This window comes from Echiichthys vipera (assembly GCF_963691815.1).
Source record: "Echiichthys vipera genome assembly, chromosome: 2".
In the NCBI taxonomy this organism is placed as follows: domain Eukaryota; kingdom Metazoa; phylum Chordata; class Actinopteri; order Perciformes; family Trachinidae; genus Echiichthys; species Echiichthys vipera.
This window is the reverse complement of record NC_139827.1, coordinates 30,491,568-30,505,330: the sequence shown is the minus strand read 5'-3', so window position 1 is coordinate 30,505,330 and position 13,763 is coordinate 30,491,568. Positions and strand designations below refer to the sequence as shown.

The window sequence follows — 13,763 nt, the reverse complement described above, 5'->3', positions numbered from 1 at the left end:
GCAGTCAAATTCATACACACATGCACAAAACATGCATCTGCATCTCACACTAATTAAAGGGATTTCAACAGTGGGCCAGAACTAAGACAACTAAGGTTAACAAGAAGGAAAAAAAACAGTCCAGAACAGCAGCCAGTGAACTGAATATTTAAATATTTCAGGAACTGCTTCCAAGTGTGTGCTATTTTCAGACCCGATGCATAATTCAACATTAGCATTTTTCTCACAGAAACCTTGAAACTCTCAAGTCTGCTCTAGAAAATCTTTCTCAGCTGAAGGCTTATTGTGTTTGGTGGGATTTTGTTTTTACTCCAGAGTCAAAATTTGGTAAGTTGACATAATGCTTCTTCTACCAGAGACGTTTTGGAAGTAGTTATTTTTTTGGTATCTGCGTTTTTCGTTACATCTTTAGGAGACTTGTGGAAGGTCCTGAGTGTATTGATTCCAACGGGAGAAGTGAACATGAACACAGATTATCCCCATTTTGCACAAGCCGCATATCTCCTGAACATTCTTAAATGGCAGTTTTTAATTAAATTTGTATGAGACCTGTTTCTGTCTCAGCAGCTAATGCGAGATCTGACAACACAGCTAAGCTAACGTCAAGTAACATTCATGACACCACAGATTGATACGTTTTGTTATGCTAAATATGGCTATTAGCTGTGTAAATATCTAAAGTTCAAACAAAATAAATACATCATGCACAACTCTTAACCCATCCATGTCACATTCACTACACGTTCAACCTACTTAGGAGACAGGAAATGATCCCAGAAAAACATTAAACAAAATGATACATCGAAATCAAACAAAAGTCTGTGAATTTATCCTAGAATGATAATGTATGAAACAAGCTTAGAGGACACGGTAGTCTGGTAAAAACATATCTCTTACAACAGTCATGATTTTGAGTGAAATGTCTGTTTTAAGAGTTGGCTTTTGCTGCCATGGTGATATTTTGCCTGTTGATATTTTTGTCAGTTGAAACGTTTCCAACTCGAAGAATTCAGGCCAGCTACGAATTCAAATTCATGTTGATATCGATTTGTTTTTGTTGATTCTGTTAGGGTGAACTAACTGTAAGAATTTTATATTTCACATGATAAAACAAATACGGATATTAAGTGACCTCAAACAAGCTACCCTCAGTTTAGACAACCTTTTCTTACTGCAATACATTTCTAGTGCACACCGTACTAGGTAAAGATAAAGTAGCAATGAAGGAATTACTCTATAACATCTAAAAACAAAGCTATCTGCAAAAGTTATACAATGATATGTACTAATTTTCACAAGGTACTTTTATGCATGTTTAATTAGATGAGTGGCTCAAACGAATCTCAAACACAGGTGGGTCTGTGGTGATAGAGTCCTTCAACACTGAATCAAATACACATTGCAGCTGTACATAATATCATCTTATAATGCTAAAGCAAACAGTTGTGTACTTACCACCCACACACACGCACACACACAAATTGTTAGCAACATTCGAATTCACTTGGAGACTAACATTCAGCCTCCCTTTTTCTCTGTCTTGGTCTCTGCTAGTCTGGCTTATAGAGCTGGGACAAAGCCTGATATCTGGCACGCATTGTCCCCTCTCTTCCACTATCTCAGCTCGGGCAAGGGCACCATCGCTGCATCCTGAGCTTAACTCAGATGATCACGATTGTGATAGTTTAAAGAAACACAAAAAGCCGCAGCATTTCCCCCTAAACCAGAATGACAAGCGGTGAAGCCAGACCATTCTCCAGCACTGACAGCCACGTGGAGATGCGACTCTACGTCTCCACCAACTCCTGGGGACTATTTAACTCTTCAGCTCCTAAATACGCCACACTGTGTCCACCAGATAGTCGCTAACTGTGTCTGTCTGCCAATTGGTAGATAGTGTACTGTGAGTTAATAGAGAATTTGAGGATGAACAGTGAAGTTGAGGGCCTTAAAAACCAAAGGAATGCACTATCAAGCTGAGAGCAACTGCAGAGTCAAGTGATATTTCAGAGGAGACGATGGGCCCCTGGGCACAGACTTTTGCACAGACCTCCTCTCCTATTTTCATTTTGTATCTTTTTGTGGTGGTTTTGCATTTATTTTTAGACATTTTACATTTCTATGTCTTCGTTTTGTTTCTCTCTGCGGCCATTTGACATCTATTTTGAATATATATATTTTCTTTTTTGTCGTCATTTTTGTCTCCGTGTGGTTTGTGGTCATTTTTGGTAATTTTCTGTATATAGATCATCTATCTGTAATCATTTTGTGGGTTTTTTTAGCAACATTTTATGAGTCAGGGCCCCTGCCCTTATGGGCCTCTGGGCCTATACCCGGTAGGCCCGTTCAGTAATCCATTTGTGAATAGAAGAAACTCCTTTCATTACATGTAGTAATTTGATTAATTGTTGATGTAAAGGTATTGATTAGAGCTTTAAGCTTCAACTGTCTTTTTAAGTCCTGCATCAAGACAGAAGACAGTGTTCCTCCTATAAATTAAAGCGTCTCTTGACCTTGACCTACAACTGACCTCTTAGTGGACATAAGCAGCCATATCAGACAGCAGGTCTTCACTGCCCTCTATATGCACCGTGTAGTCTGCAGCCTTGGGGAGCCCTGGTAAAGAGATTAGCAGTGTGTGTGTGTGTGTGTGTGTGTGTGGGGGGGGGGGGGGGGGGGTCCCTGACAGAAGCTCTATCCCCTTTTTTCTCTCTTTCCCCCTGCTCTAATCCCTAAGACCTCTAAATCCTCCCTCCTCTCCCTCCTTCTGTGCCATAGGTCCTCATTTCTGCTTTTGTCCATCTGGTGTGAAGGAACAAAATCTAGCCAAACGGCACCTTGTGTTGTGCCACGGATCTGAAAAGTGTTTTTGGAATTTGATGAGCAGTAAATTCAAGGATACTACTACTAATAGCATTTACTTGTACTCTAGTTCTGCCTTGACATCAACACTAATGGCTGCCTCCATTAACCAGACCCACTGCCCCAACCTTAAGGCCCTGTGTTGTGTGTCCAACCCCGTCTGAAATGTCTATAACTCATATGCTGAACCCATCATTATTTTACAGATTATTTCTATATTTACATTTTGGGTTGCAGAGAAAATATTTCCTGTTGTGCAAGGAGGAGGATTGAAGGAGGTTGGTCACTGCTGCGTTCAGCATTTCACTGACTCCCCACAGAATGACAGCTCTCCTCCACTAAGGTCCACTGGATTAAGAAGTCAATGGAGGTTTAGCAGGCCAATGGAGGGAGTCTCTGAAGTCTATAGTGTATTAGACATGGACAAAGTATTCATTAGCACTGCGAATCAGTGAAGGAGAGCCCAGGTGCTGACTTCTCACAGCCTGACCAGAGCAAATGATTACCCCAGAACCAGGTGTTCTGGCTCAGCAACAGATCAGGACTCTTCCATTTATCTCATGCTGGAGGTGAAACTCACAGATAAAATCCAGTATCTGTCTAACCTTATCACTGCCAGCTGCTCAGGTCTCAGGCAACGCTGCGAATAGATTGGACAGTGCTGACCAGGTGAATAGTCTCGACGTAGATACAGACTGTTTTGGGTATTTTTACCGCTGGGGGAAAGCAGCTGTTATCTATGTCCATTCTTCCAATGACGATGCATTTCTGCTACAAGTTTCATAGAGAGTGAGGTTGTTTAGAATTATATTTCTTAGAAGAACATCAAACATTTGGTGTCAAACAACACATTTTTGGCGGTAGCATTTGTTTGTTAAAACAGCTTGTTAAAAATACAGTAATAGGGCAGAAATAGATGAATTTGAATAAATATCATTGTACACACTTTTGGTATTTGTAGTGGCCTGTCTGGCATTTAGCCAGACTGTCAAACTACTGTTTCATTGTAAAAAATGGAAGTAGCATATCAGTCAGGGTTTGTTCTCTCAACTTGATCCAATCGTACTCGCCACCATCGTCACCATCTTGTTAGATTTTGACTCCGCCTCGTCACTCAAGAGGCCGCGCACCTAATTATTTATAAACTTTAACCTCCAATGAAATAAAAACTAGTCTGGTACAAAATAATTTCCCCCCCTCAGTGTTGTCATGGAGATATGACTTAAACATACAGACTAGAATGTTTTTTGTTCCAGGCCTTAAAAAGGTTTAATTATGCTGTGAAAACGGCCTGTTTAACATGGGGGTCAATGAGAAATTGCTCTATTATGCAAACTGCCCTAGTGGACACTCTGAGAACGGCAGTTTTTGGCACTTGTGTATTGGATTAACAAGGAAGTCAGGGGCTTGGTCCATACCTCCACCAGGTTAATTGATTCGTCTGGCAGGGGATTGATGATAAGCCAGTCAGCGCCACGGTCTATGGTCGCTACTCTAACATTTTGGAATGTCTAGAATAGCTGTACGAACATAGTGCTAAACTGGAAGGTAGCCAACTCGGACCGTACATATCTTGTGATTGGTTAAGGAAAATTGAATCCCCCCTCAGTTAGAGTGTAAGCGATGTCAGAATGAAGATGGAAACAGAATGTAACTAGTTGACAGTTGCTAGGAGCAGTTGGCTTTTTTCATCATGATAGGGCACATTGTTTGTATGGTGCAATTACTTAGTCAATGCAAAAAAACATTTGAACTGGAGCAGAAAATGAATGTGATGCTGTGTCCTAAAAGCCTATTAGCGTTTAGATTATGTTTTTGAATCAGTAATGGAGGAAGGTATGGTTGTAGCCATCTGTGGGTACCCAGAGTAAAGACACCACACGAAAAAGAAGATTGCTGGGAGAAAAGTAAGGGCGGAGTTTTGACTACCTGTAAGTTCTGAAATTATGTGTCTGTTACTGTTGATGTATAGATTGAGCAGCTACAACGTTAGCATAGTCCTGATCAATCCAAGCACCATTCATAAATCCAACATTTTAAAAGGGGTTTACTTTTTATGAATCAGCATCATGATATTACTTTGGAACGGGCTTACTTTTGATTTGTTTATTGCAATTAAACCACAGGAAAATCTGTGCCTCAGTGCTGGAAGCAGCATTCATCAGACATATTTCCTGGAAAAGATGGTGAAAATAATGGAACTGTGTGCGCCTCCGGATTATGTTATGAATCCAGGCACAGTGGCGTTTGGTTTTCCGACTTCCACAACGGGTAGAAGCAGAAATAGGGGGTTTTTTTCAGCCATGGTTGCTGACGGAGAGAAATGTTTTTGGTGGCTTCAGCTCTACACCTTGTTTCAAGCAAGTAATGCATATAAACACAAATGATTACAATAAGAGATTTTGTGATCAAATCCACATTTGTTGTTAATTCTGAAGTCTTAATCCCACCTACAACACTCTGAATTAATTGGCTGTTTCTCCAACCTGCAATCAAAGCTGACATTCAGTGCGTTTACATGCACATCAGTAACCCAAAAATGGCCTGATTAAGGTAATAATCGGATTATTGAAGTTCCCCAAGTATACATGAGAGGGGGTTGAATGGGAAAATGACAGGAGTATTTTGACCTCTGGTACAGTAGGTGGTGTTCCGCCAACATACAGCTGGACTGAATACAACTTTTTTTTTGGTTTCAAAATCACAAACAGTCGACTTTTGGACAGAATTATAAGTGAAATGGGTCTCCTTGGTAGTGATGTTACTTGCCATTGCGAAGCTCTCCCTTGGTTTAAAGGTAATGCTCTTCAAAAGCCACCACCGCGGAGTGGGGAGCATGCATAGACAAAAAACCCGATTTTACCCGGGGTACGGTGTTTACATGGTGTTTAAGAAACCGGGGCTTCCCCTAACCCGAAGATAATCAGGTTTTTAAACTGCATGTCAACGCACGGATTGACACCAGACCTATTTGACCTGCTGGCTAACTCCTTTGGTCAATTTATCAAAATCTGGTGACCAAATTTAGCTTTGTTGATGAAGATCACTCATGTGACAGCAAAAGCCCCCAAAAAATAGTGGAATCCCACAATGTGTATCTATTATGACAATAATTTATATTGAATGGCTCTGTGACCAAATGATCTCTGAAATCTTGGTGTGGTTTTACATATTATATGAGGTTATCTATATATATTGAAAAGGTGACTTTACCATCCATCAATGCCATTATGTTTTTTGTTCAGGAGACCAAAACTCTCCAGTAGTCCTACTGGTTTTTGGCAGCAAAATAGTTGTCTCGACACACTCGCACAAAACTACACATGTGAAATTGCAATGCCATAAAGCTTTGTCCTGGTGAGAGACAGAACACAACAGACAGTGTTTCTTCCCTTAAAAACTGAAATCCATATCCGTAATTCATAACTATGTACCCTACACAGATGTTATGTATGCTCATGCTGCTGCTTGTACCCTCAAACCGCTGGATGCCATTTACCACAGTGCATGATTCATCACTCAAATGACAGCCGCTGCAAAACGTATTCAACTGAAGCACTGTCTCAGGTAGAGCCGGAGTATATGCGGCATTAAAGACCTCCTCCTCGTACTATGGAGGGCAGCTGATATCACAAAAAAGAGGGCCAGCATTCATCCTCATGGTCCAAGGGTATGATCCTTAGGTTACACGACTACGTTTTCATTTCAAAATGATCTCCGTCAGTCAGAAACAATCTCCATCCAAAAGAACATGTCTGAAACACAAATCATCGCTTACACTGCCATTCGTGTGTTGGTGTAAACAGGTAGCAGATTGTCTAACATTACTCTGCGGCTGAAAATCATCGATGTACAAGTTGAAAATACTTTGGAGGAAGAAAAGCAATGACAAAAAGTAAGACCAGAGATTTATTTTCTTGGACTGACGATGATGTGGAACTGTTACTGCGAGTAACATGAGTATAAGGCGATACATCATTGACTGGGAGTCATTGAAAAGAAAATACAGCAAATATTAGAGTGGTACCAAGAGTCTTATCCATCGCCAGAGGAAGCCATGGTAAAAGGAAAGAAACACACATAAGAAGGACAAAATCACAAAAGGTCTGCCAGCCTACATAACTGATAAGACATGGCATGAGTGTCTGTGTCATCGTTTCTAAAGGTCTCTGTTTCTGCACATCCAGAATAAAACAAAACCCAGAATTTTCAATCTGAAACAGGCTCAGCAGCACTTCCAAACGCCTCTGTTTTAGGGGCTTAGAAAAACCAGAGTAGTGTGGACACCGTAGCAAAAGATAAGCATTTTCAGACAAAGGCATAGCAGTGTAATGTGACACAGCCAGATTGATTCTCATTTGATCCATCTGGGTACTCTCCTTTGGAGATCTTTTGGGAAGGGGCGAAAATACTGGTTTTATGATTGGATAAACCATCTGTCTATCACCAACATACTGGTCAAATCAACCAATCAGATCAACAAGGCGTATGACGTACTAACAGCATCGAGGCGAAGCTCAGAAAGTAAACAACATGTGGGTAAAGGATATTTGCCATTTGTGTAACGTGAATTTATGGATAAAAGGCACAATTTCAGGAGCCCGGTCCATATTCAACAGAAGGATCCAAGAGACAAAAGAGTTAGTGAGCGGCTCGCTCCATAGCTGCACTGCTCTCATCCACGGAAGCCTCCATGTTGTTTACACTGAACAGTCGCTTCTCGTTGCATCACACTTTGACCCGCCTCAAAACCAACGTTGATTGGTTCGATCGCTGGTCAAACTTCTCCAGATTTTCTCCGCCGCACATTACCAGACTGATCTGAGAGTAAAATACAATGGAGATTGTGAGACCATCCTGATGTCGCGAGGCTAATAGAAGCGTGGCTGTAGCCTGAATTCCTAGCTAATAACCATGACACCAGGTCCCAGAAAAGGTTAAGTTCCTCACACCGACAGTGACCTGGGAATTATATATATATATATATATATATTTATTTTATTTTTATTTTTTTTAATTATTTGTGTGTGTTTTTTTGTGAACTTGCTGCTTAGCAGATGTGAGACAACATGGGTGACTGGGTCTTATGAATGTTATTGACAAAATCACATTAAGGTGTCCATAAATAAACTACACGCCTAAATCGTCTGTATCTTTTTTTCATCCCTCTTCCATTTACTCTGCTGGAACACACTTTAGTAAATATTAATGCCTGCTTCACACACTGATCACTAAACATTATTTGCACATGTCTCTAAAACCCCATCTCTCATTGGCGTGGTGGTTCCATCAATGGTTAGCCAGATGATGAAGCCATTATTGACTGAACCTGAGCCTGTGCCTCATGGAACATTAAATACATCACTTCCTCTCTTGATGCAGCTCTCACCCAGCTTCCCTTTAGGCTGCAGTCAGGAAATGAAAACAGCCATTAGATTCGAAGCCAGCCGGAGCGCTGTGGGATGCAGCACGCCTGCTACAGCAACATCCTTCATTATGAAGCCAGAGACAGGGTTCTCACATGTTTCAGCGCAGGTGTGGGTACATAGTGGCGGCTCTGGTGGTTCATAAACCCCTAAGGCATCAAACTGCTATGTAACAAACCCTTTGTATGAGGCAGCTGTAACACACCCAGCCCCCATGACACAACACTAATGTCTCTCTAACATCTCATAGTATGTGTGCAGACATTGAGTTAAAAGTAACCTATGTCTATCTCCTGTCATCTTCCCAGAATGCTCCTTTAGTGGCTTACAGTTTCTGTAGGCTACAGTCTATAGCATCCTCCTGAAATCTATCACTGTTTATTCATATTTCTACAAAGCTCAGAATATTTGATCAATCAACGCAGGGTTTTACAATATATCCGGTCCCTTTCTCATCTTTATCGTGTCCGTTTCAGGGCTGCTAAGATTCCCAACCACACCCCATCTTCTTCTCTCACAAATGATCGTACACGCCGCCTCACCACCGTCCGTCTATCGGGCTTACGAAACGGTTTGTTTCGCTCCAGGCCTATGAGCTATAATGTCATTATTGTTCCCATTATTGTCAAGGCGATTTCTCTCTCTCTCTCTCTCACACACACACACGCAGAGGCGCACACACACGCACACATTCATTTCGTGGTTGCAAAAAATCTAGACTAATAAAGCTCCAGCCTGCATGCGTGCGTAAAAAGGAAAACGCACGCGAGCGGTGCTGGATGTGTTAACTGAGGGATGGGGTGCAGACCCCATTGATGAAAACGAGTGGAGTGGGTGAAGGATGGATCATGCTATGAATCATCACCCCCCCCCCCCCCCCCCCCCTCCCAACCCACCAACCACCTCCGCCAGCAATGTCACACCCCATCCTCACGGCCCGATCTACACCTGTAACCCGTTTGACCCTGTTTCAGGTCATCTCCGCTGACTGTGACTGGATATTGTTTAAATGTATTGATTGATCCCAACAGCATCCAGCCCCATAAGGCTCGCCGCCGCCTCTCTGATGCCCTCCTCTTCTTTCGGACTCACATCCTGAGCTCTGCCTTTCAGCTGTGCCTTTACATCGGTTGGTATTTTTGGGAGCACAAAACCACCTCGGACGGACGTCCAAGTGCACCTAATGGTTACTGGGTGTGATGGGCGTGTGGTACGGACCTACAAGTGCACCCAATGGTTACTGGGTGTGATGGTCGTGTGGTACGGACCTACAAGTGCACCCAATGGTTACTGGGTGTGATGGTCGTGTGGTGTTAACCGCTACGATGGTAACACTGGCAGCCCAATGTTCGATGGACAGCTTTCTATGCGTTCCGCGTTATAACTTCCACAGTAAAGGAAAAATAAATGTTGCCCTTACTTTAGCATGGCTTGTTCTTTATCCTCTTCCTCTTTTTGCCGAGCCATCACTCCCATGATGATCTTCCTCTCCTCCTCGGTGAGATGGCTGAGGTCCGGCAGATCCGGCATGGATGGCGGCACGGTGGGTGGGCGAGGGCCACCCTGGGGCCCCACCGAGGCGGACATCTTTTCCACCACCACCACCACCTGCCCACCTCCTCCTCCGCCTCCTCGGCGAGTCGTTTCGGCTGACAGGTTTCCCGGAGCGTTTCCGAGCCACACCTCAAGACATGGTCCGCGGGCGGAGCAGCAGCGGCAGCGGCAGCCGCAGCTTTGGCGAATAGTGCAACCCGCTCATGGTTGCAGGCACCCTCGGTTGTGCTTTTGTTTGTCCTCTCCGGGTGTTTCTTTCACCACGCTCTCGTTGTCGTTCCCCCCCACCCCCCGCCTGCCCGCCTCTGCCCTCCACCGCCCGGATTCACGGGGAGCCCATCTCCTTCTCTTTTTTTACGCCGGGAGTTGAATCGAGCTGAGGTGGGGGCCCTGGATCACTCGGCTGGTCTGTGGTGCCGTCGTCGAACTGGAGCTGGATGGTAAGGCGGTATAGGCGGAGTCCGTGCTGCTGCTGCTGCTCTCTCTTTCTCTCTCTCTCTCTCTCTCTCTCTCTCTCTCTCTCTCTCTCTCTCTCTCTCTCTCTCTCAGTCAATGGGAATGCAGCCCTCCTCTCCCTTTTTTGCGGAGGCGCGCTTACTCATGTGAGAATGGGGGTCCTCACCATCATCACATGCAAGCACAGTCTTTAATGTGGCTACACACACACACACACACACACACACACACACACACACACACACACACACACACACACACACACAGACAGACACACTTGGCACAAGTGTAGCGTTTAACAGCCCTAATTGCAGATTATCGCGATACTTTGCCGTCTTTGGTCAATTTAAACAGATCACATATTAAAGCATGCTTTCTAATCCATACACGTGTCTGTCATGGAAGCAACATATGCCTGTTTACTGTGAGTTCAGCGTCTGCCCTGTAGGCGCTAGCCGTTTCAGCACCATGGACAGCAGTTTATCTGAGCAGCACCGTGCACAGACCAACACACACGTCGTTTTTTCTTTCTTTGGTTTCCTGAGCTGTTCCAACATATAGGCTGCTAAATCTGGCGTCATATGGCTTTTTGGTTTTTGAATGCATCAACATCAACTATTCCTCCTCAATTTGGCAACACCGCACGTCGCACATGCAGCACAAGACATTATCAACTTGTTTTATTATTGCAAATGTTTTATCTGACTTTGTATCTTACACATGCAGCTTCAATCAACTAAAATCTCGCCACTTGTATTATATTCTTCATTACTCTTAGCCTCTGTGTTCTGTGTTTCACCTGGCTACGAGACATACTTTCTATTAGCTAAAGTTAGAACTCAATAATGTGTTTTATGCCGGAATAAAAGCTCGAATATTTTATGTATATTTCATTGTTTCACGATTGTTTCACGATGGTAATATTCCATACTTGTCACACTGGATAAGACATTAGAGAATATCGTCTTTCCCAAACAAACTTTTGATACTGTTCTGTATCTCCTGCTGCTGTCCAATAACAGCCACAGTGAGAGCTAATGTAGGCCGGCCCCCCTCTCGGCTCCTTGTGCATTCAGATCCAGACTCTCAGGCTATACCGATCCGGAGCTGGCACCGGTTTCTCCCCGATGACGTAATGTTGGGTGAGTGACTGCGTCCATCCAGCAGATGGCATTAACCCCTGCTACCGCCACCCAGCCCTGCCTCCGTCACGTGACGTCACCGAGGAGGTGACTGTACCGCGGTGACGTCAGTTTCCCGTGGTGCAGAATTTTGTCATCATTTCAGTCGTGACCATGGGGACTACCAGCCCTGAGTGACACAGTCGTGCCACAGCAGAGCAGATCTTCACTGCAGACTTCAGACTAAAAATAAACCCGGAGTGCAGAGCGGAGGAAGACAGAGAGGCCCTGCTTTAATGGGTCTTTTCTTCAGAGTTAGGATGTATTCAGTCAGCTCTGTTCGTGGTAAACATAGTAAATAGGATAACATGCATACACTGTTGCATGCACACTAGGTTAATGCATGGAAGGTGTGATGAAAGACATTGTTCTCAAAACTTTTCCCACATCTGTGTGTCCTCAGGGAAAGACAAAGAATGACAAGTGTCCTGCATGGATTTAGGCGAGACCACCAATTCAAATAGGCTATGATAGCTTAATAATGGTGAAAAACAAGTGGAGAAACAGTGTGTTTATGTTACTGGGACAGAAACACACTCAGAGGCTGCAAATAAGTAGTCTCCTAATACCTCACAGTGAGTGAAAAAGAAAAAGAAGACAGACTTACCGATCTGCAGCACAAATACCCCACATTCTGCAGCTTTTTTCAGCATGCGCGCTGTCCCTTTCTCTCAGGAGGAGAGTCCTTGCAGTGTGCAGGAATGTAGTTTTGGTGAGAGAGCTCCCAGGTGGATATCAGTGGCTTTGAAGCATTTTATCAGAATCAACATTTGTGAATATCACACCAATGTAGTAAGCATTAATTCAAACTTTTGACCAAGTGGTATTGGCAAAAGTTATGGTAAAGAGTGGTATAGATTAAATTGAACATTAACAGCATTCTCAGGAGAGAGGGATTGAGTTGATTTACAGTGTTTTAGTGTTTTGAAGATTGAATTCTAAGCATTTATATCATAGCGTCTTCCGTTTTAATAGTGCATCTCAAAATACTGTTAAAATGCAGCAAAAGCAGAGGGTAGGACACACCCCATCACTTTTTTATTTTTAAAAAAGGGGACAAAACAGAAATTATAAATATAAACAAAATGAATTTATGCCTTTATGTAATTATTCCTGTATTTATTTATTTATTTAACCCTGTTTTTATTTATTCATTGACACTCAAGTCATGTTTAGTCCTCCATGTAGTTACATTGGGATCAGAAAATAATGTAAAGAAGACACTCCCACAGAAACAGGTCTCCATATCCAAGACTTAAACAAAGCGAACATACCGACATCTAGTGGACAGATGAAAACACTGCATGTTCATATTCGATCACCTCATGAGAGAGGTCAGTTAAAGCTATAGACAGCACAGAGATTAGACAGTGTATGGTTTACAAGACAGACTGTATAGGCTAATGTTTGCTGAACACTAGCCATTGTTGCCAATAGAAATGACCGGACGATGGTAGATTCTAAAACATTTCAATATTAAAAGTGGATAAAATCTACAAACTGGTTTAGTGATGTTTGTTCCAGATCAACACAAAATAAATATCTAAACTTGTAGATTAGCTAATTTTAAGCAAATAACAGCTTTTGGTTGTACCAGAGCAGGCAATGGACTGTAACAAAGTTATTTGTTTGGGAGGAGAAGCTAAACTTTGTTTGACTTTTTAAAACGAAATATCCTCCACAGGGTTGTTGATATTGGGTTTAGACCCATCCGGCCGACTTGGAAGATATTTGCAACACTCCCCTAGCTAGCTATGCATGTTTTGTTGTTGCCACCAGTTATAATGACAGAATACTGCTACATGCTAAAACAAAGGGCAGTCGTAGCAAAGTGGAGAAGTCAAAAAGTCTGCAAACTGGTTCACTGTAATCTGTTACAGCATTAGCTAACATTTAGCAACTAAAAGCTTTTATGTGTCCTCCCTATGTTCCCCTGTGGCATAAGCCTATGTCTTGGCTGATTTCATTCATAATTTTGTTAGGGTTAGGGGGTATTGTTAGGGTCTGCATGGACCTATTTGGTACTGAAAAAATAAGAGACCAGGGGAACATGTCTCCCTGGTCACATACAGGGGAATATAGGACCCGAGAAACATAGGTACGTTCCCTTTTGGTCGAACCACACAAACCAAGGTACTGTACGAAAGTGATGGATCCTCCAGGTGGGATCTGGGCTGAACTTTATGATCGACTTTTTAAAAGTCGATCATAAAGTTACAGATACTGGGTTTGGAGCTTTCCCTTGATTGGGAGAAAAAACACCCTCTAGTGTCTAGCTTCCCTA

The 13,763-nt window shown here is 42.9% G+C and overlaps 1 protein-coding gene across 8 annotated transcripts in view; it reads right to left on the bottom strand.

The window, feature by feature from the left end:
• The window catches only part of rims1b (regulating synaptic membrane exocytosis 1b), a gene marked incomplete at its 5' end in the record, with an annotated part of 94,159 nt that extends 84,284 nt beyond the window's left edge, over positions 1-9,875 (bottom strand). For all 8 annotated transcript variants that reach the window (XM_083923289.1, XM_083923290.1, XM_083923291.1 and 5 more), the window contains one exon: positions 9,709-9,875. In XM_083923289.1, the coding sequence (XP_083779415.1) occupies positions 9,709-9,875 (167 nt within the window). The remainder of the gene's footprint in view (positions 1-9,708) is intronic.
• Between the last annotated feature and the right edge of the window lie 3,888 nt (positions 9,876-13,763).